At 42.6% G+C, this 23757-nt stretch overlaps 1 protein-coding gene across 5 annotated transcripts in view; it reads right to left on the minus strand.

The window, feature by feature from the left end:
• LOC130267178 (uncharacterized) overlaps positions 1-23757 on the minus strand; it is a 170246-nt gene that overhangs the window by 103327 nt on the left and 43162 nt on the right. For all 5 annotated transcript variants that reach the window (XR_008843085.1, XR_008843086.1, XR_008843084.1 and 2 more), the window contains exon 2: positions 7318-7534. Coding sequence is in view for 1 of the 5 variants with exons in the window: in XM_056516529.1 (XP_056372504.1) it covers positions 7318-7528 (211 nt within the window). In the remaining 4 variants the exon portion in view is untranslated. The remainder of the gene's footprint in view (positions 1-7317; positions 7535-23757) is intronic.

Consider the following 23757-nt stretch of genomic DNA (forward strand, 5'->3'; position numbering starts at 1 on the left):
TGTATTACAGATTTTTGGAACAGTGGTTCGTGAAAATGAAAAATGTAATTTTTCATTTGCACAGCCCACTATTCCAAAGATCTGTCAATCGCCAGTGTGGTGTAAATGCTCACTGCACCCCTTATTAAATTCAGTGAGGGGTGTAGTTTCCAAAATGGGGTCACATGTGGGGGGTCGTCCACTGTTCTGGCACCATGGGGACTTTGTAAATGCACATGGCTCCCGACTTCCATTCCAAACTAATTCTCTCTCCAAAAGCTCAATGGTGCTCCTTCTCTTCTGAGCACTGTAATTCGCCTGCAGAGCACTTTACATCCACATATGGTGTATTTCCATACCCAGAAGAAATGGGGTTACAAATTTTGGAAGGCTTTTTTCTCCTATTACCCCTTGTAAAAATGAAAAATTTGGGGGAACAACAGCATTTTTGTGAAAAAAATCTTTTCATTTTCACGTCCAATTTTAGTGGAAATTTGTCAAACACCTGTGGGGTGTAAAGGCTCACTGTGCTGCTTGTTACATTCCTTGAGGGGTGTTGTTTCCCAAATAGTGTGCCATGTGTTTTTTTGTTTTTTTTTTTGCTGTTCTGGCACCATAGGGGCTTCCTAAATGCGACATGCCCCCCCAAACACCATTTCACCAAAATTCACTCTCCAAAATCCCATTCTCGCTCCTTACCTTCTGAGCCCTTTAGTGTAACCACAGAGCACTTTACATCCACATATGAGGTATTTCCTTACTTGAGAGAAAAAGGTTGCACATTTTGGGGGCCTTTTTTTCCTTTTACCCCTTGTAAAAAAACTTAAAAAAAAATGGGTCTACAAGAATATGCGAGTGTAAAAAATGAAGATTTTGAATTCTCTCCATCACTTTGCTGCTATTCCTGTAACACACCTAAAGGGTTAACAAACTTCCTGAATGTCATTTTGAATACTTTGAGAGGTGCAGTTTTTATAATGGGGTCATTTATGGGGTATTTCTAATATGAAGGCACCCTAAAATCCACTTCAAATCTGAACTGGTCCCTGAAAAATTCAGATTTTAAAGATTTTGTGAAAAATTGGAAAATTGCTGTTGAACTTTGTAGCCCTCTGATGTCTTCCAAAAGTAAAAACAAGTCAACTTTATGATGCAAACATAAAGTAGAAATATTGTATACGTGAATCAACATATCATTTATTTGGTATGTCTATTTTCCTTACAAACAGAGAGCTTCAAAGTTAAATAAATATAACATAATATATATATATATATATATATATATATATATATATATATATATAAATATATACACACACACACACACACACACGGTACCTATAAACGCACTACATGTGGATGCAAATAACCACAAATAAAATCTGAGATAGAGTAAATGAGTAAAATTCATGTGAAAAATATATTCATTTTATTGAATCAATTCATCATTACCAAAATATATTGCACACAAGGACAGAATAAAATATGATAAAAATAGTAAAAAAAATAAAATAAATAAGGTCGCTGCTGCATGAGAGGAAAAAGGAGTGAAATAAGGTGCAATAAAGTGATGTAGAAGAAGGGGCAAAATGACTTAGGCTAACAATTGCCAATCATGTGTGCTAAACTCACACTTAAAAAATAATCAAAGTGCAGTATGCAAAAAGCTACACACAGTGCAACATATGAGAAAAACAAAGTGCCAGTGCAGAAAAATAGCAGCAGTAAGACTAGTGATAGGCAATACATACAAGGTGGGACTCCACAGTAGGAATCGACCAATAATCGTTTTTGCCGATATTATCGGACGATATTCACGATTGTGGAAGTTATCTGTATCTGCAGCGGCTTTTGCAGTGCCAGAGCCCGCCACCGCCCGCTTCTCTCCCCCTGCCTGTCCTGGGGTCCTGAATCCAACCACTGCTGCTAACCCCCCTCCCCCCGCCTATTCTCTGGCCAGAGACCGCCGCCGCTATATGCACTGCGCAATGACGAATGACGTACTCAACGTAACGTCACCATGAGTGCGCACAGTGACAGCTCAGGACGCTGCCGGAGCCAGAAGTAGTGCGGACCCCGGGAACAGGTAATTATAAAACCGGGGTTGGGGGAGGCAATGGGGCAGCGGCGGTGGTTGGACTCAGGACCGGCAGGGGGAGAGAAGTGGGCGGCGGTGGTCTATGGCCAGAGGATAGGCAGGGGGGGGGCAGTGGCGGTGGTTGGATTCAGAACCCCAGGACCGGTAGTGGGAGAGAAGCGGGTGGCGGCGGCGGTCTCTGGCCCCGCAAAAGTCACTGCAGTTCATTTATTTAAAGCGCCCCCTTTAAATCATTGATCTGCAGCGGCTTCTGCAGGGCCAGAAACAGTTTATCAGGGTTTATCCGCACACACACATTTTACCACGGATATTTGGGGGGGGGGGAAATAGCCGATAACTTATACCGGAATATCGGTATAAGTTATCGGCTATCGGCCTGAGAGTTCAAAAATGCCAAATTTTCAAATTTTTCATGAAATTTTCACATTTTTCACCAAGAAATGATGCAAGTATCGACGAAAATATACCACTATGTTAAAGTAGAATATGTCACGAAAAACTATCTCGGAATCAGGATGATTAGGAAAAGCATTCAAGAGTTATTAACCCCTTATGGACGCAGGACGTAAATGTACGTCCTGGTGAGGTGGTACTTAACGCACCAGGACGTACATTTACGTCCTGTGCTTAACCGCGGGCATCGGAGCGATGCCCGTGTCATGCGCGGCTGATCCCGGCTGCTGATCGCAGCCAGGGACCCGCCGGCAATGGCCGACGCCCGCGATCTCGCGGGCGTCCGCCATTAACCCCTCAGGTGCCGGGATCAATACAGATCCCGGCATCTGCGGCAGTTCGCGATTTAAATGAACGATCGGATCGCCCGCAGCGCTGCTGCGGGGATCCGATCAATCAGAACGCCGCACGGAGGTCCCCTCTCCTTCCTCCGTCCGGCTCCCGGCGTCTCCTGCTCTGGTCTGTGATCGAGCAGACCAGAGCAGGAGATGACCGATAATACTGATCTGTTCTATGTCCTATACATAGAACAGATCAGTATTAGCAATCATGGTATTGCTATGAATAGTCCCCTATGGGGACTATTCAAGTGTAAAAAAAAAATGTAAAAGTAAAAGTTAAAAAAAAGTTAAAAATCCCCTCCCCCAATAAAAAAGTAAAGCGTCCATTTTTTCCTATTTTACCCCCAAAAAGCGTAAAAAAATTTTTTATAGACATATTTGGTATCGCCGCATGCGTAAATGTCCGAACTATTAAAATAAAATGTTAATGATCCCGTACGGTGAACGGCGTGAACGAAAAAAAAAAAAAAGTCCAAAATTCCTACTTTTTTAATACATTTTATTAAAAAAAAAATTATAAAAAATTTATTAAAAGTTTTTTATATGCAAATGTGGTATCAAAAAAAAGTACAGATCATGGCGCAAAAAATTAGCCCCCATACCGCCACTTATACGGAAAAATAAAAAAGTTAGAGGTCATCAAAATAAAGGGATTGTAAACGTACTAATTTGGTTAAAAAGTTTGTGATTTTTTTTAAGCGCAACAATAATATAAAAATATATAATAATGGGTATCATTTTAATCGTATTGACCCTCAGAATAAAGAACACACGTCATTTTTACCACAAATTGTACGGCGTGAAAACAAAACCTTACAAAAAAAGCAAAATTGCGTTTTTCGTTTTAATTTCCCCACAAAAATAGTGTTTTTTGGTTGCGCCATACATTTTATGATATAATGAGTGATGTCATTACAAAGGACAACTGGTCGCGCAAAAAACAAGCCCTCATACTAGTCTGTGGATGAAAATATAAAAGAGTTATGATTTTTAGAAGGCGAGGAGGAAAAAATGAAAACGTAAAAATTAAATTGTCTGAGTCCTTTAGGCCAAAATGGGCTGAGTCCTTAAGGGGTTAAAGGGGTTATCCAGGAAAAAACTTTTTTATATATATCAACTGGCTTAAGAAAGTTAAACATATTTGTAAATTACTTCTATTAAAAAATCTTAATCCTTTCAGTACTTATGAGCTTCTGAAGTTAAGATTGTTCTTTTCTGTCTAAGTGCTCTCTGATGACACCTGTCTCAGGAAACACCCAGTTTAGAAGAGGTTTGCTATGGGGATTTGCTTCTAAACTGGGCGTTTCCCGAGACAGGTGTCATCAGAGAGGACTTAGACAGAAAAGAACAACCTTAACTTCAGAAGCTCATAAGTACTGAAAGGATTAAGATTTTTTTAATAGAAGTAATTTACAAATCTGTTTAACTTTCTAGAGCCAGTTGATATATGTATAAAAAAAAGTTTTTTCCTGGATAACCCCTTTAACCCCTTAACGACGCAGGACGTATATTTACGTCCTGCGCCGGCTCCCGCGATATGAAGCGGGATCGCGCCGCGATCCCGCATCATATCGCGTCGGTCCCGGCGCTAATCAACGGCCGGGACCCGCGGCTAATACCACACATCGCCGATCGCGGCGATGTGCGGTATTAACCCTTTAGAAGCGGCGGTCAAAGCTGACCGCCGCTTCTAAAGTGAAAGTGAAAGTGACCCGGCTGCTCAGTCGGGCTGTTCGGGACCGCCGCGGTGAAATCGCGGCATCCCGAACAGCTGATCGGACACCGGGAGGGCTCTTACCTGCCTCCCCGGTGTCCGATCGACGAATGACTGCTCCGTGCCTGAGATCCAGGCAGGAGCAGTCAAGCTCCGATAATGCTGATCACAGGCGTGTTAATGCACGCCAGTGATCAGCATTAGAGATCAGTGTGTGCAGTGTTATAGGTCCCTATGGGACCTATAACACTGCAAAAAAAATGTAAAAAAAAAGTGTTAATAAAGGTCATTTAACCCCTTCCCTAATAAAAGTTTGAATCACCCCCCTTTTCCCATAAAAAAAATAAAACAGTGTAAAAAAAATAAAAAATAAACATATGTGGTATCGCCGCGTGCGTAAATGTCCGAACTATAAAAATATATCATTAATTAAGCCGTACGGTCAATGGCGTACGCGCAAAAAAATTCCAAAGTCCAAAAAAGCGTATTTTGGTCACTTTTTATATCATTAAAAAATGAATAAAACGTGATCAAAAAGTCCGATCAAAACAAAAATCATACCGATAAAAACTTCAGATCACGGCGCAAAAAATGAGTCCTCATACCACCCCATACGTGGAAAAATAAAAAAGTTATAGGAGTCAGAAGATGACATTTTTAAACGTATAAATTTTCCTGCATGTAGTTATGATTTTTTCCAGAAGTGCGACAAAATCAAACCTATATAAGTAGGGTATCATTTTAACCGTATGGACCTACAGAATAATGATAAGGTGTAATTTTTACCGAAATATGCACTGCGTAGAAACGAAAGCCCCCAAAAGTTACAAAATGGCGTTTTTTTTCGATTTTGTCGCACAATGATTTTTTTTTCCGTTTCGCCGTGCATTTTTGGGTAAAATGACTAATGTCACTGCAAAGTAGAATTGGCGACGCAAAAAATAAGCCATAATATGGATTTTTAGGTGGAAAATTGAAAGGGTTATGATTTTTAAAAGGTAAGGAGGAAAAAACGAAAGTGCAAAAACGGAAAAACCCTGAGTCCTTAAGGGGTTAATGATTAAAGTGATAGTGGTCAGATGTTCCCAAATATGCTCCAATCCTTAATAATGACCATAATGAGCTGTGTCCTTAAGGGGTTAAAAGCAGAATGAGACAGTCACACTCTTGAACCTGAAAATACAATTATAATATTGTGTGAACATAATCTTAGAGTGGTTGTCCAACAAGCCAAAAAAAAACACCCCTGAAATTGCATGTCTAGGTCTTTTTTACTCTCAACACCCTATTTAAGCATTCTTTCTTTTTTTTTTTTGTAGGACCTGTCAATTCTTTAATACTATTAACAGTCATGCTGTCTACCTAAATGTTTATAAGCGAGTGAAAATCCATCTAAACTGTAGTAACAAGCATGTTTTGCAGTTTATATTAGCCATTCCAACCTCCCTTCCACCAGCACCATTGTAGCAAGACCTAATCTATTATTCTGCTGACCTAGCTCACTACCTCCTATCCTCACTCTCTCTCTTCTTGCCCATACAGTGTACATAAGCTTCAAGGCAAAAACTATGAGGTGAGGCTCCAGTGCAAGTTTTTAAAGTCGAACAAAAGAAATGATTGCTCGAGAGGCAAAATGGAGATCTACAGGTTATTAAAGAAGATACTTCAACTAGAAAAATGTTAAGCCATTATGCCCAGGTGCCCAGCACATAATATAACAAAGGGGACTCATCTGCCGGAGCTCCATTAGTGTCCTGGTATCTCATTTGCTTCTCTGCCGTTGTCTTCTGCGTTGGCCATGGTAAGTGCCACACACTGAAGCTTAGCTAATCCGTGGCCGCAGCGATGTCCTGCCTCGACTGGCAAAAAGGTTGAGCAGCAGTGTAATTAATGCATTGAGCCACAGCACTGGTCGCCAGGGTGCAAAGCAACACACTGCCACTCAGCCTATCGCCGTCCGAGACGGGACATCTGTGTGGCCAGCGATTAGCTGAGTTTCAGTGTGACACGCTGACTACGGCCCGACCAGGAAGAAGATGGCAGAGGAGCAGAGCGAGATACCGAGTCACTGAAGGACCAGTCGTTGATGAACCCACTTTGTTATTTTATATTCTCTGCGCCCGGGCATAATGGCTTAAAATTTTTGGAGTTCAAATATCGGCTTTAACTTTATAGATCCACTTACATATTCTTTTTGCTATATGTTTATAGGTCCACTTACATATTCTTTTTGCTATGTGTTTATAGGTCCACTTACTTATTCTTTTTGCTATGTGCTATGTTTACCCAATGTCCTCAATAAAAGACAATTGTTACAATTTTGCCTTCTTTTAGTTGAATTGTGATTGATAACAATTGTGACTTCACGTAATAAAATTTAACTCCATTTCTTCAGATTTACCCATGAGCCCCCTGTGATCTCCTGCCCCCCTGTGATGCACTGTCTATGGGAGAGGTGGAGATACACAAGCAGTGGTTGCTCAGTGCATGAGGAGAGCCAGGGCAATGGGCAGGAGATGGAAGGGAGGTCCGTGTGCTGTAGTTGCCTGCACTGGGGTATCTGGGGACATCACTGGGCAAAGAGGGCTCTTTAAAAAAAAATTAGAATAAGTAGGGGTTTTATAGGTTGGACCACCATATTCTTAAATAAACACAATTAGTGTTATGAGATACCCCTTTCAGTTACTAAAAGCAAACAACAGTATATCAAGTCAATATAACCAAGTATATACCTGTATTTTTAGGAACTTCCATATATACTGGTGCTGGAGGTTGACCACCTTGCCATTCATACTGAGGGTATCCTTGATACCCTGGCTGATATCCTGCTGGATTGGGTGGATAACCAGGATACAGAGCTGGGCCACCTTGTGGCTGTCCAAATGGTGGGTAAGGTTGAGGTGGATTAACCCCCGAGTAGGGTGGAGGATTTTCATAATTCATTGTGAACTGTAAGCATAAAACAGAAAATCAGCAATTAGCAAACAAGGGTTTTACCTTTGAGAAATTACTGATAAAGCCCACATCTCTAACAGAACAAACATTTTATTTAGTCTCATGTACAAAACTGTAACGTAAAAAAACGGTACTATACAGCACTTAACCCCTTAAGGACCCGAGCATTTTTTGAACATCTGACCACTGTCACTTTAAGCATTAATAACTCTGGGATGCTTTTACTTTTCATTCTGATTCCAAGATTGTTTTTTCATGACATATTCTACTTTATGTCAGTGGTAAATTTTTGTCGATACTTGCATAATTTCTTGGTGAAAAATTCCAAAATTTGCTGAAAAATTTTAAACTTTAGCATTTTATTAACTTTGAAACTCTCTGCTTATAAGCAAAAAAGACATAACAAATACATTATATATTGATTCACATATAAAATATGTCTACTTTATATTTTCATCATAAAGTTAACATGTTTTTACTTTTGGAAGACAGCAGAGGGCTTCAAAGTTCAGCAGCAATTTTCCAATTTTTCCCAAAAATTTCTAAAACTGAATTTTGCTGGGACCAGTTCAGTTTTGAAGTGGATTTGAAGGGCCTTCATATTAGAAATACCCCATAAATGACCCCATTATAAAAAACTGCACCCCTCAAAGTATCCAAAATGACATTCAGAAATTGTGTTCACCCTTTAAGTGTTTCACAGGAATAGCAGCAAAGTGAAGGAGAAAATTAAAAATCTTAATTTTTTACACTCGCATGTTCTTGTAGACCAAGTTTTTTAAATTTTACAAGGGGTAAAAGGAGAAAAAGACCCCCAAAATTTGTGAACCAATTTCTCTCGAGTAAGGAAGTACCTCATATGTGGATGTAAAGTGTTCGGTGGGCGAAGTAGAGTGCTCAGAAGGGAAGGAGCGACAATGACATTTTGGAGAGTTCGTTCTTCTGAAATGGTTTTTGTGGGGCATGTCACATTTAGGAAGCCCCTATGGTGGCAGAACAGCAAAAAAAAAAATACTATTTTGGAAACTACCCTTCAAGGAACGTAACAAGGGGTACATTGAGCCTTAACACCCCACAGGTGTTTGACGACTTTTCGTTAAAGTCGGATGTGTAAATGACATTTTTTTTTTCACTAAAAAGCTGGTTTTCCCCCAAATTTTACATTTTTACAAGGAGCAATAGGAGAAAATGCCCCCCAAAATTTGTAACCCCACCTCTTCTGAGTATGGAAATACCCCATGTGAGGACGTCAAGTGCACTACGGGCGCACTACAATGCTCAGAAGAGAAGGAGTCACATTTTGGCTTTTGGAAAGAAAATTTTGCTGAAATGGTTTTGGGGGGGGTATGTCGCATTTAGGAAGACCCTTTGGTGCCAGAACAGCAAAAAAAAAAAAAAAACACACATGGCATACTATTTTGGAAACTACACCCCTCAAGGAACGTAACAAGGGGTACAGTGAGCCTTAACACCCCACAGGTGTTTGAAAAATTTCCGCTAAAGTTGGACGTGAAAATGAAAAATTGGATTTTTTCATTTTCACAAGGGGTAATAGGAGAAAAAGCCTCCCAAAATTTGTAACCCCATTTCTTCTAAGTATGGAAATACCCCATATATGGATGTAAAATGCTCTGCAGGAAAACTACAATGCTCAGAAAAGAAGGAGCGCCATTGAGCTTTTGGAAAGAGAATTTGTTTGGAATGGAAGTCGGGGCCATGTGTGTTTACAAAGCCCCCCGTGGTGCCAGAACAGTGGACGACCCCCCCCACATGTGACCCCATTTTGGAAACTACACCTCTCACAGAATTTAATAAGGGGTGCAGTGAGCATTTACACTCCACTGGCATTTGACAAATCTTTGGAACAGTGGGCTGTGCAAATGGAAAATTTTATTTTTCATTTTCAAGGACCACTGTTCCAAAAAATCTGTCAGACACCTGTGGGGTGTAAATGCTCACTGTATCCCTTATTAAATTCTGTGAGGGGTGTAGTTTCCACTGTTCTGGCACTATGGGGGCATTGTTATGTCAGAACCACTGTAAGATCAGCGACCCTTGTGCAAATCACCAATTTAGACCTCAAATGTACATGGTGTGCACTCACTTCTGAGCCATGTTGTGCGCCCGCAGATCACTTTACACCCACATATGGGGTATTTCCGTACTCAGGAGAAATTGCATTAAAAATATTGAGGGTATTTTTTTCCTTTTACCGCTTGTAGGCCAAAAAATAATAATAATAATGAATCACTACGTTTAATAGAATAATAACATGGCAAAGTGTCCACCATGTTGTATGAATTCTAAGAAGGCCTAAACAGAGTTCATTGAAAGATCACAGAATGTTTGTAAAGGTGTTATCTGCCTAAAACAAGTCTCCAAGGAAAATCCTGGAGAGTGAAACTCATTGTCTATTATCTTGACTCCAATGGGGGTCTTCTCAGTACACCCAGATACAGGTGTGTGGGTGTTTAACAGTGGGTTATATTTGCATTCTATTTATCTGTATCTCTGGTCATCTATTTGAGATGCCTGAGAAGTATCAACATTGTCTTGTCATAGATTATGTGTATACAGGTGATAAGGTGGCCACAAAATAATCCTTTGCATCTATGACACAATTATAGTAAATTCATGTTTAGCTGTGATGTCATTTAACTAGACATGTGACTAGCCCTGATCTCCATACACACACCCACCAGTCATCATTGGATAATATGATATTTGTTGGGTGGATCCTTAAGATAGGAAACAGGTTAAAAACTGAGGGAGGACTAGAACAGAGAAGAGGACACAGATAGCGGGGCCCATCCTCATCACAGAAGTTCCTAGAGTCTACCTGAAGGGGCAGAGCCATGAAGAACCAGGGAGAGAGCTAGATGCCATAAGCCCATTCTTCTCTGATAACCGGTTATGACTTCAGGCGTTTCCATGGACCCCGGATAGCCATCTTTCTTTCATCCAGAAGTACTCTCGGTAAGATACACAGGTTTCTTATTTGATTAAGTTACCTCATTTTTAATGTGGGCAGAATTATGTTATGTATATGAGCAGACCTGGCTTATATATAACCTCAATTATGAGATGTAATAGTAGTTTATAAGCCACACCTCCTTCTACTGCAGATGAACGGGGCGCGTCTTATGTGGATCAATGCAATGATCATATCTAATGGGATTTCTCTGCTCCTCCACATGACATAATAATTGCCACGAGGAAACTTAATTTAAGTCTTCCTGATTAGTAGCGTACTATAAATTATATATTTATAAATACAAAAAACACCAAAAATTGGGTTACTGTAAACATCAAAATATATTGCCTTAAAAATTGTAAGATAATCCAATTGCTAATAGTAACGCACTCAGGGTGCAAATAAACCCAAATCACAACAGCTAGTATGAACTCCCATACATATTAGCACAACAAAAGAAAATGGAGTCACTTTATAGAAATATACAAAATCCAAAGTTTATTAAATCCCATATACTTAAAAACACATTGGAGGCATAACACACTCAATGGGGGATAGAAAACAAAAAACACCAAGGTGTCACACTGTACCCCGTTCACTGAAAGTAATGACACATAATAAGTATAATGGAGAGCAACAAAGAAAAAGAAAAACAGCCCTATAGTAGTAAATACATACTTAAACAATGCACGGTCCCGGGGAGCAGGGTGTCACCACCCCAACGCAGCGTTTCGGACAAACCTTTGTCGAGGAGTGTTGTCCTCCAGAATGATCACAGTATTTATATCAGTGTGTACCAATGAAAGGCCAGCTATCATTACCTTATTGTTTGCATCTGCAGACGCCCAGCCGTTTGCGGCGCATGTATCGCCGTCTCTTCCGTACTCCGCTCACTTCCGGCATCGCGTCACGGAGTGCCGGTCAGGTGGCCCGACCAACAAACAGCTGATCGGTCACATGACACGGCCCCCGCAATGACGCCCGCAAGGAAGGCCGGAGGCCGGATAACCCGCGCATGCGCACCGGCACAAAATCGGGACTTGTCTGTTTTATATTGGTAAAGTGCTACATGCATGAAAACCAGAGAAAAAATACACAAAAATACCAATATAAAGTATAAAATAAACTAAGCAAAACAAAACCCCTACCCGCGGCCGGCCCTATTCCCCTTAATACATAATTAATAACATAGAGAAAAAAAGAGAAAGAAGAAAACATAGTGGAAAATGTAAATACATGATAAAATACATTATAAACTATATGTGTATATAATGAATAATAAAAGAATACATAATAGTATAGAAGAGTATATATATATATATAATGAAATGAAATAGTGATTAGTAAAAAAAAATGAGTCATAAAAAACACAAAATAATGAGATATAGTACATAGTGATATACTATAAGCTATATGTATATATAGTGAAGAAAAGAGAAATACATGATAGTGGAAAAGTGTGCATATATATATATATATATATATATATATATATATATATATATATTGAAATAAATAGTGAAAAATAATTAATTAGTTATTTAATTAGTGAAAATTATAAAAATAAAATGCGTAGAAACATATAACATGATTATATTATATAAATATAAAGTGTATAGATTAAATTAGTGCAAAAATACAAATTTATGGTGCAAAATAGTAATAAAAGTGCATACTAGTGATCACACTAAAATACTGAATCAAACATATGAAAATATAAATATAAAATATAATATAAAAACAAGTACATATATTAGTGCAAATGAATTGACCGGCGATTTGCGGCGATCACTGACACGGGGGGGGGGGTCTCAGGGTTTGCACGGGGTGCCTGCTGATAGATATCAGCAGTCATCCCGGTCCATGGGTGTACAGGTATGCCCCCCTGGATCCTTAAGTGCCAGGGCGTTGGGGCGTACCTGTACGCCCTGGGTCCCTAAGTGGTTAAAGACACAGCCCATTATGGTCTTGAGGACACAGTTTGCTTTCATTTTTGAGTTTTTGTTTTCCCTCCTCTTGTTTTGAAATTCATAACTCAAATTTTTCCATCCATTGAGCCATATGATGGCTTATTTTCTATAGGACCAATTCAACTTTGCAATGACATCTTTCATTTTACCAGAAAATGGATGGCAAAGAAGAAAAAAAGAAAACATTTTCAATAAGAAACTGAAAAAAAATATATATAAACAAAAATGTTATTTTGCAACTTTTGTGGGTTTCAATTTTACGCAGTGTACTTTGTGGAAAAACTGACATGTGAACCTTATTATGTGGGTCAATATGATACCCATGTTTAAACCCCTTAAGGACACAGCTAATTATATGTTTGCATTTTCGTTTTTTTCCCTCCTCCTAAAAATCTTTTATATTTCCATCCACAGACCCATACGAGGGATAATTTTTCACACGACCAATTGTCCTTTGTAATGAGATAAAATGTATGGCACAACAAAAAATATATAATTTGGGTATGGAAATGAAAAAGAAAACCGTAATTTTGGAAGGTTTCATTTTCGCGCTGTATACTTTAAGGAAAAAATGACATGTTTTCTTTATTTCGTGGATCAATAGGATTAAAATGATGCCCATGTTTACAACTTTTCTATTATTGTACTGCTTTAAAAAAAGGGAAAAAAAACGCAAAACTATTTTAACAAAATTAGTATGTTTAACCTCTTAAGGACCCAGGACGTACGGGGACGTCCCCGCACCCTGGGCCTTAAGGACCCAGGACGTCCCCGTACGTCCTGGCGTTTTCCCGTCTCTGCCGCGCGCCGGGCAGAGATCGGAACTGGATGCCTGCTGAAATCCTTCAGCAGGCATCCAGGGCAAACGCCGAGGGGGGCCATGTAGGCCCCCCATGTCGGCGATCGCCGCAAATCGCAAGGGAAATCGCCCTTGCGATCTGCGGCGATACCGGGCTGATCGGGTCTCTGGGACCCGACCGCCCGGTAATTTCGCATGATCCCGGCTGTCACAGACAGCCAGGACCATGCTAACGTATAGGAGCGAGGTGGCAAGCCTGCCACCTCCTCCTATTCCCTGCGATCTGTCGGTTAGTTAACCGACCAATCGCAGGAGGGGGGGCGGTTACTTCCTCCCGTCCTGCCCGGCCCCTGAAAGTCCGGAGAGGACGGGAGGAAGACCGGAGGACGCTGCGGGGGACGGGGGAGTGCTGGGGACCGGCCCCGGTACTTACCTCGTCCATGAAGACCCGGATCCCGGCGAGGAAGATGGCGGCGGCGGCGACAGGTGAGTAGATCTTCAGCCGCGGTCGGGCCCTTTACAGCAATGCACGTCGCCGTAAAGCGACATGCATTGCTGTAATAGGACCCTGTAAACTACAACTCCCAGCATGCCCAGACAGCCCTTGGCGTCTGGGCATGCTGGGAGTTGCAGTTTTGCAACATCTGGAGGTCCACAGTTTGGAGACCACTGTGCCCTTCCAGATGTTGCAAAACTACACATTCTCAGCATGCCCTTACTGTCCAGGCATGCTGGGAGTTGTAGTGCTGTAACATCTGGCCCTTCAGATGTTGCAGAACTACAACTCCCAGCATGCCTGGACAGTTTTGGCATACTGGGGGTTGTAGTTTTGCAACATCTGGAAAGGCACAGATTGGGAACCACTGTATTAGTGGTCTGCAAACTGTAGTCCTCCAGATGTTGCAAAACTACAACTCCAAGCATGCTGGGAGTTGTAGTTCGGCAACATCTGGCTCTAAAGATGTTGCCGAACTACTACTCCCAGCATGCCTGAGAATGTTTGGGAGTTGTGGTTTTGCAACAGCTGGAGGCACACTGGTTGGGAAACATTGTTTCCTAACTCAGTGTTTCCCAACCCGTGTGCCTCCAGCTGTTGCAAAACCACAACTCCCAAACATTATCAGGCATGCTGGGAGTAGTAGTTTTGCAACAGCTGGAGGTCCCCCCCCCTTACAGTGAGTATCGGGCTGCAAGTTTGCAATGCAGCAAATTTTGCGCGGCAGCTCAAACTCTCTGTAATCCCCGGCCCGTGTGACTGTACCCTAAAAACACTACACTACACTAACAAAAAATTAAATAAAAAGTAAAAAACACTACATATACACATACCCCTACACAGCCCCCCTCCCTCCCCAATAAAAATGAAAAACGCCTGGTACGCCACTGTTTCCAAAATGGAGCCTCCAGCTGTTGCAAAACAACAACTCCCAGTATTGCCGGACAGCCGTTGACTGTCCAGGCATGCTGGGAGTTTTGCAACAGCTGGAGGCACCCTGTTTGGGAATCACTGGCGTAGAATTCCCCTATGTCCACCCCTATGCAAATCCCTAATTCAGGCCTCAAATGCACATGGCGCTCTCACTCTGGAGCCCTGTCGTATTTCAAGGCAACAGTTTAGGGTCACATATGGAGTATCGCCGTACTCGGGAGAAATTGACTAACAAATCTTGTGGGTCTTTTTCTCCTTTCACCCCTTATGAAAAGGGGAAGTTGGGGTCTACACCAGCATGTTAGTGTAAAAAAAATAAACTTTTTACACTAACATGCTGGTGTTGCCCTATACTTTTCATTTTGACAAGAGGTAAAGGGGAAAAAAGCCCCCCAAAATTTGTAACGCAATTTCTCCCGAGTACGGAGATACCCCATATGTAGGCGTAAAGTGCTCTGGGGGCGCACAACAAGGCCCAGAAGGGAGAGTGCACCATGTACATTTGAGGTGATTTGCACAGGGGTGGCTGATTGTTACAGCGGTTTTGACAAACGCAAAAAAAACAAAACCCCACATGTGACCCCATTTCGGAAACTACAACCCTCACAGAATGTAATGAGGGGTGCAGTGAGAATTTACACCCCACTGGTGTCTGACAGATCTTTGGAAGAGTGGGCTGTGCAAATTAAAAATGTTGTACAGCCCACTGTTCCAAAGATATGACAGACACCAGTGGGGGGTAAATGTTCACTTTACGCCTTCTTACGTTCCTCAAGGGGTCTAGTTTCCAAAATGGTATGCCATGTGGGGGTTATTTTGCTGTCCTGGCACCATATGGGCTTCCTAAATGCGACATGCCCCCCGAGCAAAATTTGCTCTCAAAAAGCCAAATATGACTCCTTCTCTTCTGAGCATTGTAGTTCGCCCGTAGTGCACTTCAGGTCAAGTTATGGGGTACCTCCATACTCAGAAGAGATGGGGTTACAAATTTTGGGGGGTATTTTCTGCTATTAACCCTTGCAAAAATGTGAAATTTGGGGGGGAAACACACCTTTTAGTGAAATTTTATTTTTATTTTTTTACATATGCAAAAGTAGTGAAACTCCTGCGGGGTATTAAGGCTCACTTTATTCCTTGTTACGTACCTCAAGGGGTCTAGTTTCCAAAATGGTATGCCATGTGGGGGATTTTTGCTGTCCTGGCACCATAGGGGCTTCCTAAATGCGACATGCCCCCGAGCAAAATTTGCTCTCAAAAAGCCAAATATGACTCCTTCTCTTCTGAGCATTGTAGTTCACCCATAGTACACCTCAGGTCAACTTATGGGGTACCGTCATACTCAGAAGAGATGGGGTTACAATGTTTGGGGGGTATTTTCTGCTATTAACCCTTGCAAAAATGTGAAATTTGGGGGGAAACACACATTTTAGTGAAATTTTCTTTTTATTTTTTTACATATGCAAAAGTCGTGAAACTCCTGTGGGGTATTAAGGCTCACTTTATTCCTTGTTACGTACCTCAAGGGGTCTAGTTTCCAAAATGGTATGCCATGTGGGGGATTTTTGCTGTTCTGGCACCATAGGGGCTTCCTAAATGCAACATGCCCCCCAAAAACCATTTAAAAAAAACGTACTCTCCAAAATCCCCTTGTCGCTCCTTCGCTTCTGAGCCCTCTACTGCGCCCGCCGAACACTTTACATAGACATATGAGGTATGTGCTTACTCGAGAGAAATTGGGCTACAAATATAAGTATACATTTTCTCCTTTTACCCCTTGTAAAAATTCAAAAATTTGCAAGTGTAAAAAATGGAGATTGTGAATTTTCTCCTTCACTTTGCTGCTATTCCTGTGAAACACCTAAAGGGTTAAAACGCGGACTGAATGTCATTTTGAATACTTTGGGGGGTGCAGTTTTTATAATGGGGTCATTTGTGGGGTATTTCTAATATGAAGACCCTTCAAATCCACTTCAAACCTGAACTGGTCCATGAAAAATTGTGAGTTTGGAAATTTTGTGAAAAATTGGAAAATTGCTGCTGAACTTTGAAGCCCTCTGGTGTCTTCCAAAAGTAAAAACTCGTCAATTTTATGATGCAAACATAAAATAGACATATTGTATATGTGAATAAAAAAAAAATTATTTGGAATATCCATTTTCCTTACAAGCAGAGAGCTTCAAAGTTAGAAAAATGCAAAATTTTCAAATTTTTCATAAAATTTTGGGATTTTTCACCAAGAAAGGATGCAAGATACCACAAAATGTTACCACTGTGTTAAAGTAGAATATGTCACGAAAAAACAATCTCGGAATCAGAATGATAACTAAAAGCATTCCAGAGTTATTAATGTTTAAAGTGACAGTGGTCAGATGTGCAAAAAATGGCCGGGTCCTGAGGTGTAAAATGGCTGGGTCCTTAAAGGGTTAAAATAACCTATAACTATAATAATATATTTCACCACCTATAACTTTCAAATTTTTCCGTATACGAGGCTATATGCGCCATGATCTGTAGTTTAATCCCTTTTTATTATTTTGTTTTGGAATGTGATGTGACAAAAAAGCAGCAATTTTTGACTTTTTTTTTCATAAACATTTACGCCATTCACGGTAAGGGATTATTAACATTATGTTTAGACAGTTCATACATTCACGCATGTGGCGATATACCAAATACTTTTTTTTACACTTTTTGGGGTAAAGTGGAAAAAAGGGGCCATTTAAATGGGCACTGTCAGATACAAAAACTTTGTTTATGTTGTACATTGTCATGCTAAGTATACGCCTCATGAATCACTATGTTTAATATGTTAATAGCATGATGTCGGACATTTTGTGTATGTTCTAAACAGACCACAGTGTATTCTAAAGTTCTCCTATTCAAGTGTCAGTCTGGGAGTAAAATACTTGTTGTCTCTTCAGATATTTATGGCTGTTTAGATAAGACAGAGAGATGCACATGTCTGTGTGGAAGAGACCTCCATGATATTCTTATCTCTCTAATAAATTTGGATGTCTAGGTAGGCTCCAAGATGTCTATGAGAATCCAGGTTTTAATTACTTATAGATGAATTGTTAATTATGGCTCCATATGTCAAGTGTGGAATGTGGGTTTGAAACCAACATTGGACAGTTAACCCTTAATGGTAATGATGCTAATTGCTTATGCAATAGCACCCCCTAGCGTATGGGTAGTTGACATTACACCGACAGGAAAGGCATTATGGGTGATATTCTCAATGCATTCTGTAATATACTGATGTCATAGTCATTACCATATGTACACATCCAACCTACATTCATTGGGGAATTTCAATTTAGGTGGGTGTGTCTAACTAATTAAAAAGTCTGGCAAACCAGATGTTAGGGACTTTAGACTGTGGACTGTGCTGTAAAGAACACACAAAGACACAGGAAAGAGGTCCAATAGGGTGGAAAAGCCATGTGAGATCCCAGAAAAGACAGACTGATCACACAGTATCAGACCAATGGCTATCCATGATGATGAGATGGATCGTTCAGTGTTCCTCAGAGCAGAAGCGAGGTTATTACATAGATTTGGTAAGAGACACAAAAATGGTATTCCATTTAATTAAGACTAATTTGGATAATGTGGATGGAATTATACAATTTAGTTTGGCCAATAAATTTAAATAATTATCTCCATATTGAGATTATAGTTTTAGGATATTTTGAGACTTCATTCTACCTTCAGAAGAATCAGGACTCAATCTATCAAAGCATTAAATTATTGCTTAGACATATTGATAGAACTCCTACTCGCCAAGCTAGGTGTGAAGTATATTTCCCACACAGGAAACTTGTTTCAAGTTCTTCATCCTACAATATAGTCTAGCGATATAAGATCATGTATAGAAAATAGTCCAGAATGGGATGGAAGTATATCATAGTTCTTCCATGTTTATATCCTTAGATGGATTTGCCCATTCATGGAGTCATGTGATTTGTAGTTGGTTAGAAGGGGGCGGGGAGTGTAATTAGCATTCCATATTGATATGTCTATAATTAGTATGCCAATCTTTATATAATGAGGTTCCTCTGGACAGAGTGAGGTATTAAAGGGGTACTCTGGTGCTTCAACATCATATCCCCTATCCAAAGGATAGGGGATAAGATGCCTGATTGCGGGGGTCCCGCCACTGGGGACCCCCTTGAACTTGCACGCCGCCCCCCCCCCCCCCCCCCGTTAAAATTAGTCCCCAGAGCGTGTTCGCTCCGGGTCTGATTGCTGTTGATCACGGGGCCGGAGCATTGTGACGTCACGGGCTCTTCCCCGTGTGACATCACGCTCCGCCCCCTCAATGCAAGCCTATGGGAGGGGGCATGACAGCTGTAGCAGTGGCAGAGCTGGGAGGGGGCGGGGCGTGACGTCACACGGGGGCTGAGTCGTGACGTCACGATCTCACATCACCGTGGTTGGGAGCCGAAGCCTCCAGCGTTTGCAGAAGCTGCAAAAGGTGGGTCCTGCAGCCGAGATCCCGGGGGTCCTCAGCGGCGGGACCCCTGCAATCTGACATCTTATCCCCTATCCTTTGGATAGGGGATAAGATGTCTAGGGGCGGAGTACCCCTTTAACCATTTAATTATATGATAGATTTTGTTTTATTGTAACAAGTTACTTACTACTCACATGTATTGTTCTACTATATGTAGTCAATTAACAAGCTTGTAATGTTTACTAATATATCTAATTGATATTCATTTGCATATATCATTGTGTTTATTACTCATTTATGTTTATAACCTTATAACCAATAAATCTGCAAAATGTTATATTACCTGTGTATTATTGTATATTGAAAAACAACATCCTTAAGCGTTAATGTCATCCCGTCATAAAAAGAACTTGTTGATATCTGAGGAAATAGTCGGACTCAGATGTGAATTGTACTCTTGTCGAAGTATATGCCCCTAATAGGAGTCAATGTACCTTCATTAAATGTCTACTCGGCAAAATACCAAAAGTAGTTGAGGGTCATGTTATAGTGATGGGAGATTTTAACTCCTTGGGGACGAAAGGCGTTTGCATACGCCCTCGCGTCCTGTCACGCGTATCCATAGCCCTCGGCATTTCCAATCACTGCCGCTCGCCAGGCGGTAACCGGACCGGGATGACTGCTGATATCTATCAGCAGGTATCCCGTGGCAATGCCTAGGGGGGTCGTGAGACCTCCCCATATCGGCGATCGCAGCAAATCGCAGGTCAATTCAGACCTCCCGGAAAATAAGACTGATCGGAGCTGTCAGAGACAGCTCCGACCAGCCTAAAGGATAGGAGCGAGGTGGCAGTGTTGCCACCCCCTCCCATCCCCTGCCATTGGTCGGTCAGGCTGACCACCAATGGCAGGAGAGGGCAGGGGGGTTAGAGTTCATTTCCCCCGCTCTTGCCACCGATCGGAAGTCGGTACAGAGCGGGGGAACACGGGTGGAGAGGGGGAGGGCATGGCCCGGCTTACCCGGACCGGAGGAGGCGTCGGAGGCGGCTCAGGAACCAGTGGCACGAGCAGGAGGAGCGGAGGCCGGAAAGTGCGGCTGAGAAGGCTGCAGTGAAGATCGCGATAAGTGATCTTCACTGTGGCCTTCTAAAAGCTGCAAAACTAAAACTCCCAGCATGCCCAGACAGCCAAAGGCTGTCTGGGCATGCTGGGAGTTGTAGTTTTGCAACATCTGGAGGGTCACAGTTTGGAGACCACTGTGTAGTGGTCTCTAAACTGTGGTCCTCCAGATGTTGCAAAACTACAACTTTCAGCATGCACTGACTGTCTGGGCATGCTGGGAGTTGTAGTTTTGCAACATCTGAAGTGGCACAGTTTGGAGACCACTATATGGTGGTCTCCAAACTGTAGCCCTCCAGATGTTGCAAAACTACAATTCCCAGCATGCCCAGACAGTCAGGGATGCTGGGCGTGTAGTTCTGCAATATCTGGCCCTTCAGATGTTGCAGAACTACAACTCCCAGCATGCCTGGACAGTCTGGGAATGCTTGGAGTTGTAGTTTTGCAACATCTGGAGGGCTACAGTTTGGAGGCCACTGTTCTTCCCCAGTTGTTGCATAACTACAACTCCTAGCATGCCCAGACTGTCCAGGCATGCTGGGAGTTGTAGTTCTGCAACATCTGAAGGGCCAGATATTGCAGAACTACACGCCCAACATCCATGATTATCTGGCCGTGCTGGGAATTGTAGTTTTGCAACAGCTGTAGGCACACTGGTTGGGAAACACTGAGCTAGAGTCTGTTTCCTAACTCAGTGATTCCAACCCGTGTGCCTCCAGCTGTTACAAAACTACAACTCCCAGAGTGCACTGACAGACTGTACATGCTGGGAGTTGAAGTCTTGCAACAGCTGGAGGCACATGGGTTGGAATCACAGAGCTAGAGTCTGTATTCTAACTCAGTGGTTCCCCACCAGTGACCAGTGTGCCTACAGGTGCTGTAAAACTACAACTCCCAGCATGTACGGTCCGTCAGTGCCTTCTGGGAGTTGTCCTTTTGCCACAGCTGAAGGTTTGGGGCGCCCCCCCCCCCCCATGTGAATGTAGGGAGTACATTCACACGGGCGGGTTTACAGTGGGTTTCCTTCAAGGAAACTTACTGTGAACCCCTGCCTGTGTGAATGTACCCTAAAAACACTACACTACACTAACAAATAATAAAAAGTAAAACACTACACATACACCCCCTTACACGTCGCCCCCCCCCCCCCCCAATAAAAATGAAAAACGTCTCATATGACAGTGTTTCCTAAACGGCGCCTTCAGCTGTTCCAAAACCACAACTCCCAGTGTTGCCGGACAGCCATAGACTGTCCTGGCAGGCTGGGAGTCTTGCAACAGCTGGAGGCACCCTGTTTGGGAAACACTGCTGTAGGGTTTTGGTGGAGACAAGCCCCATCCTTGTAACCGGGTCCACCCCTACTGCAAATTCCTTATTCAGGCCTCAAATGCGCATGGAGCTCTCTCCCTTCAGAGCCCTGTCGTATTTCAAGGCAACAGTTTAGGGCCACATATGGGGTATCTCCGTACTCGGGAGAAACTGCGTTACAAATTTTGGGGGGATTTTTCTCCCATTACCCTTTGTAGAAATGATAAATTTCACCGCCCCCTTCCCCACCACCACCGCGCCGGCCCCATCCCCGGTTTTATAATTACCTGTTCTAGGGGTCCACTCCACATTTGGCTCCATTGGCGTCCTCCTGAGCTGTCACTGTGCGCACTGACGGTGACGTTGTATCGCGTCACGTCACTCGGCATTGCGCACAGCGTAACACCGGGAACAGGTAATTATAAAACCGGGGATGGGGGAGGCAATGGGGCAGTGCGGTGGGGGGTGAGACGCGGTGGGGTGGTTCGTTGGGGGGGACAGTCGCGGCGCGGTGGGTTGTGCAGCGCGATGCAGTTCGGGCGGTGCGGGGGGCAGGGCATTATCGGATTATCGGCAAGGTAATTGCCGTTACCGATAATGCCCAAAATCGTGAATATTGGTCGATAATAGTGGCCAAACCGATAATCAGTCGATCCCTACTCTGGTGGTCACCATTCCCAAAGCAGGTAAACCAACAAACAATACAGTAAATTTCAGGCCTATTTCATTACTCAATAGTGATATAAAGCTCTATGCTATGGTACTGGCGGCCCGTCTTAATAAAATTCTACCCACTCTGGTCTTTAAAGGGGTACTCTGCCCCTAGACATCTTATTCCCTATCCATAGATCGCCGGGGTCCCGATGCTGGGGACCCCCGGGATCTCGGCTGCGGCACCTCGCTATCATTACTGCCCAGAGCAGACTCGCTCCGTGCATAATGACGGGCAATACAGGGGCCGGAGCATCGTTATGCCACGGCTCCGCCCCCTCGTGCTGTAAAAGCCCGCCCCCTCAATACAAGTCTATGGGAGGGGGCATGGCGGCCATCACGCCCCCTCCCATACACTTGAATTAAGGGGCCGTGACGTCCCGAGGGCGAGTCTGCTCTGTGCAGTAATGATAGCGGGGTGCCGCAGCAGAGATCCCGGGGGTCCCCAGCAGTGGGACCCCGGCGATCTGACATCTTATCCCCTATCCTTTGGATAGGGCGTAAGATGTCTAGGGGCGGAGTACCGCTTTAAAGATCAAGTTGGCTTTGTTGAAGGCCGCCAGACACTTGATGGCACCAGACCTCATCAGTGCTAACAGAACGCCTTCTCTGCTTCTTTCTTTGGATGCGGAGAAGGCGTGCGATCGGGTACACTGGGGCTACCTGCGCCAGATCCTACATAAATTCCAATTTCCGTCCAAACTTGAACAGGCTATTATGGCGCTCTATTCCCATCCTACTGCAAGAGTATTTAGTACAGGGGCAGTTTCTCAAAAATTCATCCTTAGTAACGGTACCCGACAGGGATGCCCCCTCTCTCCTTTACTTTTTACATTACTGATGGAGCTCTTTGCTCAATACATAAGAATGTCGGATTTTGGTAAAAGCTAGTTACTATAAGATAAACCCCACCAAGTCAACTCTCCTTGCCTTTACTCTTTCTGCTGATGTACAGGGCTTTATCTGTACTGGCTTTCCATTTCTTTGGTCGGAGGACCAGATCTCTTATCTGGGGATTGTACTAACTGCTTCTCCCTCTAAAACGGCTCTAGTAAACTTCTCTCTTCTTAAATCACAAATAGTTAAGGACATCTCTGATTTTTCTACACATCCGGTGTCATGGGCTGGTCACATAGCAGTAATAAAGATGGTCTTGCTACCCAAAATTACAATTTCTATGGAAGGATAAACGATTTAATGCCCAGTTATTATACTACTCAGTCAGAGATGGGGGAATGGGGGTTCCTTGTCTGCGTCTATATTATTATGCAGTTATATTAGATCAGTTGAAAAAATGGTGGTGGCAAGATGAATCCCCACACTAGGTGGATATAGAATCTGATCTTTTGGGCTTTTCATCTTAATGAAACTTCCTCTGGACCCTGCCTTTCAATCATGGTTACTCAATTACATCTATGTACTCTTCCGTTAAAGCAGCAATAAGAATATGG

This window comes from Hyla sarda, chromosome 4 (assembly GCF_029499605.1).
Source record: "Hyla sarda isolate aHylSar1 chromosome 4, aHylSar1.hap1, whole genome shotgun sequence".
Taxonomy (NCBI): Eukaryota; Metazoa; Chordata; class Amphibia; order Anura; family Hylidae; genus Hyla; species Hyla sarda.